Below are 16,222 nucleotides of genomic sequence, written 5' to 3'. Positions count from 1 at the left end.
GCTCCTCGCAACCTCGCATGATTGCCGGCACCTCGTTGCTTAATTTATGCGCGTCCGAAGGAGCCCTCATTAACATTCTGCAGTCATTCCACACGCTCCTCATTCTTCTGGAGAGATCATTTCAAAGGCAGATTCATCTGAAGATGAAACATTTTTATTTGGGCTCCGGCGCAGGAGCAGCGCACTAATCAGATTAGAATATTCATTTATTCCAGATTAAAATATGTATTAGTACAAATTGCGTGTGTCAAACCGGCAACAAAGAAGAAATGAATCACTTCTATTAAAAGAAACGACAAAGCTGGTATTAAAGGAGGAAAACAGAATACGGCTGGGGATTTGAACGGAAACTCACACACTACAGTTTAGATGCCAGATGTGTGCTCAGTGTAAATATACAGTCAGTCACAAATTCAGAATCATTTTATAGTGATACACATAAAGGACAACACTGAGCATATCTATAAAATTCAAATCAGCCGTCAGCAGAGAAGAAGAAATGACTTACTTGACAAAAGAGCATAAGGCCATACTTCTTTTAATTTAATATTAATAACTTGATACTATAATAATAGGGCGGCACGGTGGTGCAGCAGGTAGGTGTCACAGTCACACAGCTCCCGGGCCCCTATAGGTTGTGGGTTTGAGTCCTGCTCCGAGTGACTGTTTGTGAGGAGTGTGGTGTGTTCTCCCTGTGTCTGCGTGGGTTTCCTCCGGGTGACTGTCTGTGAGGAGTGTGGTGTGTTCTCCCTGTGTCTGCGTGGGTTTCCTCCGGGTGACTGTCTGTGAGGAGTGTGGTGTGTTCTCTCTGTGTCTGCGTGGGTTTCCTCCGGGTGACTGTCTGTGAGGAGTGTGGTGTGTTCTCCCTGTGTCTGCGTGGGTTTCCTCCGGGTGACTACAGATGAATGAATGAACGAATTATAAAAATAGCAACAATTATTATTATTACTATTAAGACCTCCACTACCTATACAGACTCCAAGGCTGCCTCCATCTTCAAGTTAAAACCTGCTTAAACTTACAGTAACCAAAGGAGGGTGCGTGTTCCTTGTGAGACTCGTTTCTCATAAAAGGTTTCGTTCTCCAGCTTCAAGGGGCATTTTCCTTTTCTCTTGCTCACCTGATTTCGATATTGGTTGTAAATATCGATGCCTGTAACACTCTCAGGTTGTAGCAAGTGCTATTTAAGCTAACAAGTTGATGCTTGCTAATCACCACTGGAGGGCAACATGGAGTAATATTTATTTATTTGAGCTGAAAAATATGTTTGCTGAGAACAACCAGGAAACAAGACAAGCTAATCACTCTTAAAATTGTTGTATCCAAAGCCTGGAGAGCCCTGTTCGAAATACAGAGCGCACAGGTTTGTTGAATTTTTATTTCCCTGCGTGCACACAATAAATAAACAACATTCACAGTATTTCAAAATATATTTCTTTATACCCTTTTAAAATATTCTGTCCTGTGCAGTGTTAAGAATTGGACTGTAAATGATGTGCATGAAAAATGTCACGCCAACTATAATGCACAAAAAAAAAAAAAAAAAAAAGGAGACAAGGGAACAACAAGCTGGTGTTGTAGAGCTGGGAGATTTACTCAGGGTCGAGAGGTGGCTATGAGGAGTTATAGCAGCCTCATCAACAGAGGCCACAGTGTGGGATCAATACTCTCCTAATGCAGCTCTCATTATTTCCCTGAGTCAATCCTCCTGACTCGAGGACGGACACTAAAAGCCCCATCGGACCATCCCTGTGGCTCCGGGGCCCTTAGGGAGGCCACTGGATGCCCGAGACCCAGACGAGCTCGCAGGACCTTTAGTACGGAGTGGGAGAGTGGAGACATTAAGACAGTCTTTTTGTGCTCAGCATCCGTTGTTTTGATGTGGCTAACAAGAGCACAATAAATTGTTCCTCATTACGCAGTAATTAACTCCGCAGCCCCACCCCTCCCCCTCCAGATCCCCAAGATGAGTCTTAAATCAACCTCCCCTCCCACCTCTATCCTCTCCAGCCCTTGCTTCCCCCTGCTGAGCGCCTCTTTAATTTCCTCACCTCCGCAGGGGGTAGGGGGGCACAGATAGTGTACCACACTCCATCATTTCCTGCCATATGTGCCCTCCTTCCTGCCACCCCAGTCCCGCCCCTTATAGGACAACACCTGGGAGAAGGTGGGGGTCTTGTGACCCTGGAGGTTGGGAATGAACTTGGGGCCTGTTTAAGTGCCAGGCTCAACTCAGCAGCCATGGCTGAGACTGGCTGCCAATCCTCACAGGACCCAGCAGAAAGCCCACTGAGGTTTTCAAAGAACTTCCACTCTTAATTGTTGAAATGAGGTTATTAATTGGACGCAGAGGAAAATCACCTGTCACTCTGGATGGGGATCAGTCTGTGATTGAAAGGTATCTCTAATGTGAGCCTACAGGCCAGCTACCAAGCTCTATTGGGGATTGCGTATCGAGTGAAGCTAGCCCAAAGGCACATATCCTAGCCTACATACCGAGAGGGGGGGTTTGGCTTTGATTGTACATAGAGCTGACACACCCTCTCAGATGGCCCAGATACTTTACTTGCAGACAAGAACAGGGATCTTCCGAGAAAACAAATCATCTTGAGAAATGTGGTAAATCAATATTGCTCTTAATGCAATGGAGTATTTCTTTGGTTTTAAAGTTCCACTGTGAGATCTTCAGTAAAATGGAGACTGTCCTGTGTGTAGAGGTGAGAAATATTGGTGCTTACCTTGTACATGGATCTGGTACATTTTTTTTTGTCTTTGCAGCAAGCGATTCCAAGCAAGCTGAGTAGGGACTAAACATGAGGTTTAAAACATGTAAACGTTGCTAAATATAACTGCCGCTGCTGTGGTTTTGAAAGCCTGCAGTTCCTGTTAGAGACTGCGCTTTGCGATATCACCAGCTACATTTTTCTTGAGGGAGCTACACAAATGGAAACCTGACCAAGGACCAGCGCATTGAGCCATGCAGTCGAGTCGAGTAACGCCGAGTAGGTACCATGCAATGGAAAAGCACCATATAGCATGGCAGTGATGTGGCGATATTTAATGTCATTTAAACATGACACATGCAGCACAGACACGATGCACTAGCACTGCCACATATGAACACTCAAGTACATTAGTACAGAATATACCAAGTGCCCAAACATTAACAGTAACAGATTTTTATATTCAGCTGAGAACAAAATAGAAGATGGTATCAGCTGATATAACCTGTTCAACTGTGTGCAAGTCTGGGCCTCTGTTTCGCTTTATTTTAGCATAGGTTTAGGGAAGTCTATGCACCAGTAAAAACAAACAAACAAAAAAACTAAGTCTGATGGGAGATATCCTTCGCTCCACACTGAGTTTTTATTTAAAAATGACTATAATCATTTTGGTTTTGCATTAGAAGCAGTTAAACAGTGTATGTCTTGCTCCCTTTTGAAGTGTTCTTTAAAAATCCAGACACTATTCCAACATGCTCAAGAAAGTGTATCGTTTATCATGATAATGTGCAGTTGGTTAGCGTTCTTTCGAGAACTGACAATGTCAATGAAAGCTTTATATGATGCAATACAAGGTAATTTATCATCATCATCATAATAAATATCATCATATTGCCCACCCCTGCCTGTGAGTGACTAATACTCTGAATAATCTGATGTTGCTAATAATCTTCAGTAAGACACACAACCACTACATGTTCATTTCACATACATTTATACACAAACAATTACATACATTGTGCTTTACTCATGACATCATTTGGTAACATTTCAGGCATCGTGGGATTCTTATGAATACTGACCTGAGAATATATTTCTGTCACAATCCAGAACAAACAGAATTTAGCTCATAAAATAACCAGATCGTGCAGGTCAACCTCAAAATCATGCCAGTGCTATGCTGCTTCGACCGTTTTACCCAAAATCACAGTGAGAATGTAGCAGATATTAACACAGAAAGCCCATTAGGACGACAAGGCTACGATAATTCCACAGACACAGGGAAACATAAAGCTTTGGGAGTGTGTCTCCACATAGACCTGGCTTAGGGAGCGCTCAGCGAGATGCTGACACCACTGCTGTTTTTAAAAAAAGGCTTTAAACGCACAATGTTAATATTTCATTGAGCTTTGCCCCACAGGAGGGCTGCTCGTAGCAGGATAAAAAAGCCACTGATGGGAGATCGTATTAGCGCTGTGAGCTTCAGAGGAAAGCCTTGTCTTGTTTCTCATTAATGAGAGGAACAGAGAGATGAGCAACAAAGGAGCTTCTAATTATGGAGCAAAGAAAGAGAAAGAAAAAACAACATGTAAACATGGCAACCCTATGAAAGCAGACTGCGTAGGTTAGTGGTACAGCAGTGTGAATTAACTGCAAGATGCCAGTTAATTTATATTTTCCATAGTTTCAGATTTCAAAATGCTCTTTAAAATATTATTTTTCATTTAAACTATTAAACTTGAATGCTCTTGAAAATAGTGTTTTAATTTTAAGCCTTTCTCATTTTACATCTTTTATCCTGAATGTTTAAAACTAAGCATCTGAGCACGACCAATCAGAGTACAGTGGGTTTGCTTGTGCCCAGGCTCAAATTTTATATTGTGATTTTTATTATTGTTCAGATTTATGTGAACCAAAGAAATGCATGTAGAATAAAACTAGACCATAGAATCGAACCAGACAAATACAAACAAAAATGGTCATCAGACCAGAGATTATGAAAACACAGGGTATGTCAAATGTAAGGGAATATTCAGTGATACATCTTTAGACATAAGGTGTTGGAGAAGGGGGAAACCATGGGCTGACAGGTCTTCTCATACCCCCGCGCAGCTTGTGTCTAAAACCAGACCCCACTCTGCAATTTACCTTACTTTTATCAAACATGAAAATGTCAATCATGCTGAATTATGATAATCGTATTGAATATTGTGTATCGAAACACCTCTGCAATACAATAACCTCGCATGCACGAAACATCCATGGATCCATAAATGACATCGTTCTCCACTGTAATTTGTGAACTGTGCCGCGCGAGGACAACTTCCACAGAAACATTTGGGGATTTCACATTACACCGTATACGGACATATTGAAATAAAGTTGTCCGAGCAAATGATGGGACATTTGCACCATATGCAAAACCATTAGAAAACCTGAACAACCCAAGTGCCTCCCACGGCTATCAGGGAATTTGACAGAGATCCAAAAAGTTTAAGACGTGCAGATGTTTTCAGTTTAACCAAGCATCTGTTTGCGCAGGCATGACTCGTGTGAAAAACCACAATGGGCCTCTAATAGCTTTTTATGGCATCATATTAACTCGTTTTTGTAATTGCACTCCAGCAATAAGCAAATTGGACACAAACTGAGATCCCTCTTGTTGCAGCCAAAACCTGGAGCATTGAGCATGCACTGGTGGCCTATCCTGCTTTTCATAGTTCATATTTTACCTAGAGAACTCATGCAATACGATTGAGGCAGTGGTTTACACACCCAGGTAAGGAGCCAGTTAATCAGAGAAAGTGAGCATTTCCCTTGTTAAAAGGTTTTACACGTTAGATCATAAAGACATAGCTTAGCTATAACACTTAGCTTTTGTTAGTTTGTCATGCAAGAACTTGTTGGAATGGGACAGGTTTCCAATATTATTGGATCAAATCAAGTAATGTTCCACTTTATATTTAAGTGCATATATAAGAATATTTAAATGAATGAACTAATAACCTGGATCCGAATATTTGTGTCACTAACACACTACAAAAATTATGTCGGAGACATTTTTAGGGCTTTAGCCCAAATACACAGGCCATGCCTTAGTCCTTTTGATACAATTTTGACTATTTTTGGTTCTGATCACTTGATAAATAGGTGAATTTCTCAGTCACTGACATAGCCACAGCCCTAATAGGCTCTGCCAAGTTTCAAAGCACAGATCTAAACACCGAAATGTGCAGGAATTAAATCCAACACCAGTGTGATACTCAATGATAAAGTGTTCTATACCTCTCCTGGGTGTGGAGTGTTGCCATTTTGGCTGTTTGTGCAGTGAGATTATGCTGTTGATGTGACTATCAGCAAGAAAAAGACAAATGTTTAGCAAGGCAAGATAACAGAACAACACTCCATCTCAGCGTGTGGAGACGAGTCTCCTGTTTTCCTCTGACCTCTCGCAGAGACGGACGTGTGAATGGCATGCGCGGGAACGCACTCGCAATCGAACCAGCGCAGCTTTCCCCATTATGTGACAAGAGCCCATCTCTGACAGAAACGATCTCCTGCGTTGCCGTAGCGCACTCGAGAGTGCGGTCTTCCTGAACGGAGAACAAAGGTTGATGGGTCCTCGAAGGACGAGTGTCCTACAAAACAGTGTCTCAAGCTGTTTGTGTTAACAACTGTACTTCAGCTGAAACAGGCTACCTGCCCAAGGAGAACGTGAAGCCCATTGTTTTCCACACTTCACTCGCCTTTGTGATAAAACTGCCATAAGCTGGCTCAAGGGCCTGTCATACACTATATCTCATACCTTTGCTTGGATCCACTGCTGAATACAGCTCAGGACCCTTGACGCTATTTCATACGCTCATTATTTTTGCTTCTGCAGTGGTGGGATTCAGTGCCAAAATGTTCAAGACTAGGTCGTGTATGCTCCTCTTACAGAGGCTTACCATTACCCAAGAGTAGATGATAATTTACTAAACATACTTGCTATTTTGTTCTTGTAAATGTACAATTAAGGCATTTGACAGATGCTCTTATCCAAAGCAACTTCATCTTAAAGATGTGGGCAGATGCATCATAAGGAGTCTTGCCCAAGGACTCTTATCTTGTGGTATCCCTACCCAAAACAAATAAGATCTTCCAGATCAAGATCAGTGTTGTTATCACCCGAGTACTACACTGATTCAGTGAAATCAGCAGTTTTTCCACTTCCTTTAGCTCATTCATGAATATTTTGCAATCTCTGATGGTAGATTAAAAACAGAACCATGCTTTGTGTCCCAAACAGCTTCTGTACCAAGTACAGCCTTGTAGTCTTCGGTTCCACTTTTCTCTTTGGTCTTTTTCCAGCATGTTAGCGGTAACAGATCTCTGAAATCTCCATGGCCAGCTCCAGACACTCGCTCGTGTCATGGCAGGCGTCAAACAGGCCACAGTCGAAGTCACATTTGCAGTTCCAGTCACTACTGTGCACCGGCTCTAAAGGAGCTGTTAAATACTTGTATGAAGGGCAGATGCGACCGGCTGCTCTCTCGCAGGTGTCCGGCAGCGTGACGCACAGGTCGTAGAAGCGGCAGAAGAGGCAGTTCAGAACGATCCCGGCACAGGCATCTGATCAACAGAGAAGAAGGAATCATGGGAATGGTAGCAATAAGTAAGGAAGTGATTCCTTATTCATGGCTATCAGAGAAGCGAGAAACGCATGCTGTTTAAATGCGGCCTAATGGACAGTAATGAATGTTGACTTGCAGTTTGGCACTTTAGTCAGCAAAAATATTTTATAGAGAGATCACAATGATGAATGCATATGGTATCTGTACACTCATAAATATGAGAAGCTGTAATAATTTGGATCACTGATGCGGCTGTTTGAAGGTATCATTCCAGAACCTTAGAAGGAAAACAAAAAAACAGAGTAAAAAGCCCTTTATAAAAAGTATTTGAGCTGTAAAAGAAGCAGGCCTCACCTCTCTTCTCTCCTTCTAATGAGTAAATTTAGCAACTTGAAGGTGCCCAGTTTTGTACAGCTGCTTCAAAGCTTCCGAACCTATTGGTTGTGCTTATAAAAGCTGTGGTGAGCCAAAGCTGAACAAAAACCAGGCACCTTCAAGTTGTTAAATTCACTCATTACAAGGAGAGATGAGAAGAGATGCCATTTTTTCCAAAAGCAGCTGTTTTAATACACTGACTTTTGGAATAAATGCTGGATAAGCATGCATCTTATCAACCTTTGAGAACCGAATGCAGCTCTAATAATGCGGTTTCATAACTGTCTGGTCTAAGCAGAGGACTTAAAGTGCCAGGTGTCCTTAAATGAACATGAGGTCAAGGTAAAGAAAGTCCTTAGTGTTTTCAAATCATGACAAGAGCTTCAAGCACACTGTCACATATGTAATAAACCCTAAAAGCTTTTCTAAAGAACTCTTATCTTGGGGTTTGCAGAGAGAGGAGAGAGGGAGACAAAGGCCCTTAATAACCTCGCGTCTGTCTGCACCTCTTGTTTATAACATTTTAAAAGCCTCCGGTCTCTCCCGTGGCATTTCTTTACACATGCATAATTTAAAGAATCACCTTTCCCTCCCTAAGAGAGAGGGAACTCAGGGAGCGGTTTGGAGATCTAATCAATTACCATCCATCTTTATTGGCGATCCTTTCCTTTTTTTCCCTCCTCGTCAAAGGGTCATATTTACCAAGAGGGAAAAGCTTTCTTTGACACCACAAGGCGTATTAAAAGTCAGCTGCAGTTACTTTAAAGGCAGATAACTGCTGATGACTGAAACTGTTTTATATGTTAAAAGACAAAGGCTTTTCAGACAAATCAAGCTTATTATTTATACTTCACAATAAACCTTACTGGATTTTTCACTGTGCTTTTACTCCATCAAAATATTTCTTAACAACTTCCCTTAAAGATACACTACGTAAAATGAGTTTCTTTTGTTTTGCTCCTGGGGCTCCCCCTAGTGTAATTTGTTATTAAAGTACTGTACTGAAATCAACAGGGAGGTGGGGGTTTCAGTGCAGTTTCTGTAGTGCTGAGCCCAGAGGAGCAAAAACTGAAGTTCTATTCTCCTTATTACAGGTCAGTGAAGCATCATAATGATTTTAAAGCTGCAAGTTTAATATAGATGGGTTCTAGTCACGCTCCGGGTGACTGTCTGTGAGGAGTGTGGTGTGTTTTCCCTGTGTCTGCGTGGGTTTCCTCCTGTGACTGTTTGTGAGGAGTGTGGTGTGTTCTCCCTGTGTCTGCGTGGGTTTCCTCCGGGTGACTGTCTGTGAGGAGTGTGGTGTGTTCTCCCTGTGTCTGCGTGGGTTTCCTCCGGGTGACTGTCTGTGAGGAGTGTGGTGTGTTCTCCCTGTGTCTGCGTGGGTTTCCTCCGGGTGACTGTCTGTGAGGAGTGTGGTGTGTTCTCCCTGTGTCTGCGTGGGTTTCCTCCTGGTGCTCCGATTTCCTCACACAGTCCAAAAACACACTTTATTGGGTGGATTGGCGACTTAAAAGTGTTTACAGGTGAGTGTGTGAGTGAATGTGTGAGTGTGTGTCACCCTGTAAAGGACTAGCGACCCTCCATGGTGTGTTCCTGCCTGGCGCCCTATGATTCCGGGTAGGCTCTGGACACACAGCAACCCTTACCTGGATAAGCTCTTACAGACAATGTATGAATGAATGAGTGAGTGAATGAAGTCTAAGGTAAAAAATATTACATAATGTTCCTTTAAGAACAACTGTAGCTCAGTGGAAGAAAAACTGGGAATATAAAACTGTTAATATCATGACAGAAATGAAAGCTATGCCCATAGCACAGAATCTGACTTGCAGAAGATGCTGTATCACAATATCAATGCACAGTGCTCTGATTTTAATTATTCATACATCCAAGTACGTAAGCTTAATCGAATGTGCTGCTTAATTTACTTAATAGTTTTTCCACTGCTCTGGCCAGTCTTTAAAGATATATGATTTTCTTCTCCCATATTTTCCCCTCAATGTAAATTATAAATACCTTTTGATAATTAAGCCTTTAAAAATGCATGAATGAACACTTGTAGCAACCTACCGCAGAATATACTGCAACACTTAAAGATCCTAATGTCATCAAATGATTAGACATAACATTTTTCTCAGTAGGCTTGTCATGAGACATCAATACACATACAATAAATACCAGATTCTTTAAAAAAAAACAACAACAGTTCAAATAGTTTTCACCCCTTGGTGACAAAACATATGTTGTATAGTGTAACCCTTATCCAGTTCAGGGTCGAGGTGGGTCCGAAGCCTACCCGGAATCACTGGGCACAAGGCAGGAACACACACTAGAGAGGGTGCCAGTTCTTCACAGGGCAACACACATTCACACCCATGAACATTTTAAATCACCTATCCACCTTCCAAAGTGTGTTTTTGGGCCGTGTGGGGGTCAGTGAACAATATTTTACATAATTTTATTCCAATTTTCTCTCAAATCATTAATTGACACCAATTTCATCCCATTAACTAGGGCTCCCATAAAGCACATGCTTCCTCCAAAATGCGAAACCATTTCCATCTTTTGGAACTTCAGCTAACGTAACACTACTGGACAGTTCAACACACCGAAGGAGAATCCTAACGGCTCAGTTCAGTCATGTCTGCTAGCAGACGCCCATACAGGCCAGTTCTGTGTGTTGGTGATCCAAAGATAGCGGGTATCCAACGTACCCACCCAGAGAGAGCGAGGCTAACTGCACCCTCTTGCACGCCTTGCCGCGGTTGGCAGAGGCGTCACTGGGGATCAAACCAGGGGCTCTCAATGACAGGGCCAGTGCTCGCTTTAAAACTTTTATTGTAAAATGGCAGACAACGTTAAGTAAAATTGTCACAAAAATACAAGACTTCAATACAGAAAGCTGTGTGACACACAGATTAAACGATACGATTAATTCATCAGTAGATTAAGGGCAGAAAAACAGACCAAACGTATGTGACTGGGGACAGCACGGTGGCGCAGAAGAAGTGGGAAGTTTGGTGTGTTCTCCCTGTGTCTGCGTGGGTTTCCTCCAGGTGCTCCTGTTTCTTCCCACGGTCCAAAAACACACATTGGTAGGTGGATTGCTGACCATAGGTGTGTGTGAGTGAATGTGAGTGTGTGTGTCACCCTGTGAAGGACTAGCGCCCCCTCCAGGGTGTGTTCCTGTCTTGCACCCAGTGATTCCAGGTAGGCTCCGGATCCACCATGACCCTGAACTGTATAAGCAGTTACAGACAATTAATGAATGAATAAATGTATATGACTGATTAGGTTTATCAATCTTTGGGCCAAAGATGCAAAATAACAGGCAGTTTAAATTAAAGCACATAATTAAGACCCCCCCACCCCAATGTAAACAAATCTATTAAAAAAGTAAAAAACCTACTGTAAATTAGCCTATGTCTCATATTTATTTAAAATGTCCAAATATACAATATGCAGAATTATTTTGAAGGGTTTAACATATGTATAACCTGGAAAAATTAAGCCTTGAGTAAATGCATCCTGATTAGTGACGGCATTCACACACCACTCACCTTCAGTGTCCTGAGAGTCAGAGAAGGACTCGGTAGAGGAGCAGTCGGTACTGTATTTATCCACAGAGCACAAGGAGGAGGAGGAGGAGGAGGATCCAGCAGATCCTGAGTCTCCATTGTTTTCTCCTGATTCTCGTTCTAAAATAGTACTCAGTCTATGCAAGGTCTTCTCTGGAGCCATGTCCAACACTTTCACACCTGCCGAATCTGAGGAAACATACACTGTTCAGGATCAGGACAAATAATGCATTAAATACTTACCTCAGCTTTACAACTAGTCATTTCAAAGTCTAATCAAGTTTCAGGGCATGAGACTCCAAAACCTCATGACCATCTGCCATTAGGGAACACCATCACCGTGACCATTGGTTTGATTGTTTATGTTGAGATCCAATATCTAAACATCTATCACATCATCACACTCACATTGTGCCATAACGGTATATATTCAAAAGCTACAATCTGCTGAAACAGATGTGATTACAGTAACATTATGCATCCTTACTTTACATGGCTAACTCCAAGCTGAAATAATGGCAGACTTCTTTGTGTATCTGTAACAAACTATTATCTCGCATCCTGCTACAAGCTGCGATGATGTTCTAAAATGCATCAACAAACATGTTCATATTCAATGAGAACGAGGAGAAGGCACTAAACGGCGACGCCTCATTTTTGGCTTCAGACATGCATTTGTCCTCAAGCAAAATGTTTCTCAAAACACGGTGGCCCAAATCCTGCAGCACGCCTCAGCTCTCAGAGCCCAGAAATCACTCAATAATGAATCCACCTTTCACGGACAGATCGGAATGCAAACTATTAATGAATTATGGCCTTGGCTTGAGCTAGCCTGTTTATTTTTCTCCCACCTATCCCCAATGAATTATTCACTGTTCTTTTCTCTCTTTTATTTAACATTTAATGTCTTATGATTAATTAACACACGGGACATATTTTCAGTACAGGAATCTGCATTGTTAGTTCAGAATAAAAGAGAAAGGGAGAAAGACAAATGAAAATGGCTCTGGGCTGTATTGGCTGATTCTTTTCCCCCAACCCCAGCACCCCCCTCCCCCCCCTGCAAACCCTCCCCCTCCTTGAACTGAATAATTCAGAAAAGTGGGTAAAAAAGTAATTTGCTCAGAAAGTTCTGAGGCATCTATTTGTGAACACGCACACATTGAGCATTGGCAGACTTGAGAAATCTATCACTCACGGTTTATAATGAGAGGAAATGAAAACATGTCATACGCAACAGCCACAAGGTTCAACAGCACCAGGGATAACCTCCATATAATCAAGTTCACAAAGCAAAACATCAAGGTACTATATATTAATGTGAAAATGATTTTTGTTTGAGGTTTGATCAACAGAAGGGCCACATTAAAAAAAAAAAAGTTGAGTATTATTGTTTGAAATTATTTCACACCCTGCACATAATTTAAAAGGCCTATTTTTAAGGGTGTAACAGTTCATTGTGACATTGTAATAGTGTGAGAATAAACAGTGACACGGTATGAAGAGGATTATTAAGCCATCTAATCTACCTGCACTTCCTGAACACCAAAGTTTGCAAACATCACCATGAACTTGGTCCCTGTTCTTTACGTACTGACAATATGATTGATTGAAACCTTTATTGCACCTAAGGGAATTTGTCTTGCACACAATAAAAGCCACATTAAAAATTAATACACAACAACAATAAATAAAACAACACCATAAAAAGATTCTAAGAACCCGAGACAAGGGACACAATTTTAAACTCTTGATTAAAATGCATAATCTAAACTGTCCATGAGCTTATTTTTAAACTGTGCAGTAATTGAATGCTCCTTGGCACACATGACGTGATGGCCTGTTTTGACTTTATTTTGGGCATTTGAAACCTGCGTCCAGACGGGAGGGGGGAGTACTCAGTAAAAAGTGGGTGGGATTGATCGTCCAATATCCTCAGAGCAAGGTTAATGGTGTAGTGCTCTGACAGTAGAGAAATGCTTTTAACATCAGATCCAGTGATATAACAATGATAAGACATCGTTTTTCATGATAAGAATAATATATAACCATAATGCCCACCCCACATCTATATAAGATTTCATTGAGAAGTATTGTAGGTGTGAATACACACACACACACCCTTCGTTGCTTTCTAGTCAAAAACCTTCCTGGTATCCTCATGTTATTTTTAATTATAAGTTGCTCTTTATCATTGTGTCACAGTTTCACAATAAACAGCCCAGTAGAGCCGATCCATAACTAAACATAAAATTATTATAATTTTCTACATTAAAGTCTAGGTGAGATTTGGTATTTTTGCTCCTGCTCAAAGTGTAATTAGCTTTTACAGCACTGTCCAGAAAACAAAGGGTGTGGTGGTGGTGGGGGTTCCCTGCTTGCCTCCAATAGTCACATAGTGCAGTTTCAGCAGTGCTGAGCCTGACAGAGGCTCTATTCTCCCTTTTACAGGCAAATGCAGTATGACAATGAGTTTGAAGTGGTAATGTTAAGGTAAAATCTTAGAAGAATGTATCGTTTCTAATAAATACACTTTTCTCAAACCTTAAAAAGCAGTACTATGAAGCACACCCACGTTATGCTCAGAGTACATGGGTCTGCTCAGCTGTGGAATACTTTGCCTTTGTCTGAACCGGAAGACACTGATTGGATTGATTTTTTAATAAAAGCAGGTGATTTGTAAGGGTCAAATAACTTGATAGACTTGAGGTGTTGAATGTTATGCAAATTAGAAATGGGGAGGCATTTAATACTAAATGATTTCTCCAACCAATCACAGAGAGGCAAAGTCTGAGGTGCCCAGCCATTAATGTTTAGTTCCCATAGGCTTATTGTTCCTAAACAACATGGCACCCAAATAATGGGAGCTGCTCATAACTCCGTTTACATCATGATGACCTTGGATAGTGTGTTTCTGTGATTGGTTGGAGGAATTGTTGGAATATGTTGCCATGTCTCCATATGCACATTTTCATAAAGGGGAAAAAAATATCACAATATCGTTATTCCTGCCAACTCCTCATTTCATAAGAAGTGACTGGCTTGTTGTATTGTGACCTTACAATGTGATCAGGGATTAGATCTCACAGGTCAGTTCCTCTTCAAAAACAGGTAATTCACTCATTTTCTGTAACCCCTTCATCTTGTTTAGGGTCATGGTGTGTCCAGAGACTACTCAGAATCACAGGGTCACCTCCTGCACAGAGCACCAGTCCATCACAGCGCATCGCTCACATATTCATTTACATGGACACTTTTGCAGAACTTAACCCTAACTGTTGAAGAGGAAACGAAGCATCCGGAGGAAACCCACACAGACACTGGGAGAACACACCACACTCCTCACAGACAGTGAGCTGAGGCAGAGACTGAACCCACAACCCCAGAACCCTGCTGACAGCGTGCTGTGCCACAGTGCTGCTCAAACAGCAAATCAATGTAAGCTAAATATTTTCTACTCGACTGTGTTTGATATGATGCTGTGATGCATCGCATAAACACTGCTACAGAACAACTTTAAGCTCATTAGGAAGCTAACTAAGTTAAGCTTTTATCACCTGTGACAAAATACAGTTAATGAATTAATTTGGTCAGAGTAAACAGGGCTGTGCAATTAAATATCGTAGTGCTATGTGCAACATGAATGTGCTTGTGTGTGTTTCATTTATATCACTAATGCTCAAACTATACATGTAACACACTCGTCAAACAGCTCTGGAGTTGGCTTCAGTGTTATAGTGAGTATGTGTGATTGAACAGTCTACATCACTCTGAACAATAAAAAAAATGTTGATTAAAATGTATCCTGATTATTGTTGTTCTTCAAGACATAATATGAAAATAATAATTGCCTTTTTTACAAAAGTGAACCTCTGGAAATCAGTGTAAGGCCATTCAATGCAAGAATGACGGGCGTAAAATAGCTGTATATAAGGATACATGTATTTTTGCTGACAGCATATTAAACTACGTAAACAGCTATGGTGTCTGCAGTAATCTTACAATAAAGGCATGTTTTAAATATGTCACTGAGGGATTTGTTTGGAGAGTATATATCAGATACAGTTAATAGGATACATTATTATTATTATAAATGAGAAAAAAATGATATTGTACAGGATCTGGCCATGAACTACTGACGTGTAAACACAACGGGGAAACAGGTTCAGACTTAATTAATACGTTTGCGAGCATTAGTCCAATAGTTAATCCAGACCAGATAATGAATCAGCTTTAAACTAACTCACCATCTCGGACCAGAGAGGCTCTCTCCTCTGTCTCCATCTCAATCAACTCAACCTCCTTCACTTCATCACGTCTGGGTTTCTTTACAGCCATTATCTGCCACAAACAAACACAAACGATACACAAAATACATACAGTCGGGCTGAAAATGAGCTGCGCGTTTTCCAAAAAAACAAAACAAAACAAAACTACAGAACTTACCCCTGAGCTGCTTTAATGCAAAGGAGTCCGATAATCAACAGCTCTCTCTTTCCCTCATTACGGCTCTGGCGCCTGTGTTATTACGCCTCCCTGCAGAGAAGCTAACACTGAGGGTAGTTACGAGAAAATAGAGAAATATAAAGACCTTTTTGACACTCTAATAAAAATATCGTTTAAAAAAGGGACTTATCTTGCGATCAACAACTCCCTCGGCACCTGTGGGGACTTGCAGCTCTTCCCCGGAGTCCCGACTGAGGAAAAGTGATTGGCTGTGTCACAAATCGAGCCATGCTCCCTACGTAGTGCACTGGATGTATACATTTAATGACTCCTGCGCCCAAATAGAGCAGTACTATGTGTAGGAAATATACATATAAGATGTAGACGCTGGTGAATAATCTAATGGTGCACGGTTTGACCTATAAAACCTGACACTGCCATAACTCACAATGTGCACTACGTAGGGAATATGGCGCCAATTGATTTA

At 41.4% G+C, this 16,222-nt stretch overlaps 1 protein-coding gene across 1 annotated transcript; it reads right to left on the bottom strand.

Annotated features, from left to right (window-relative positions):
- Positions 1 to 3,417: 3,417 nt before the first annotated feature.
- On the bottom strand, positions 3,418 to 15,972 carry mdfic2 (MyoD family inhibitor domain containing 2). Its single transcript, XM_066662669.1, has 4 exons — positions 15,736 to 15,972; positions 15,537 to 15,630; positions 11,272 to 11,478; positions 3,418 to 7,334 (listed from the first exon to the last, which is right to left on the bottom strand). The coding sequence occupies exons 2-4, from the start codon at positions 15,625 to 15,627 to the stop codon at positions 7,078 to 7,080; spliced, it is 555 nt and encodes a 184-aa protein (XP_066518766.1). The 5' UTR covers positions 15,628 to 15,630; positions 15,736 to 15,972; the 3' UTR covers positions 3,418 to 7,077.
- Between the last annotated feature and the right edge of the window lie 250 nt (positions 15,973 to 16,222).

Source organism: Hoplias malabaricus, chromosome 3, assembly GCF_029633855.1.
Source record: "Hoplias malabaricus isolate fHopMal1 chromosome 3, fHopMal1.hap1, whole genome shotgun sequence".
NCBI lineage: Eukaryota > Metazoa > Chordata > Actinopteri > Characiformes > Erythrinidae > Hoplias > Hoplias malabaricus.
Note: the sequence above shows the minus strand (reverse complement) of the source record. Positions and strands in the feature narration are given on the sequence as shown.

Bases quoted from the DNA above. Each gene is read 5' to 3' on its own strand.
- mdfic2 (XM_066662669.1), bottom strand. From the start codon at position 15,627: ATGGCTGTAAAGAAACCCAGACGTGATGAAGTGAAGGAGGTTGAGTTG. The intron at 11,479-15,536 runs GTGAGTTAGTTT...ATGTTTCCTCAG, and splicing joins AGCCTCTCTGGTCCGAGATG to ATTCGGCAGGTGTGAAAGTG. The intron at 7,335-11,271 runs GTGAGTGGTGTG...TCTGTTGATCAG, and splicing joins TGACTCTCAGGACACTGAAG to ATGCCTGTGCCGGGATCGTT.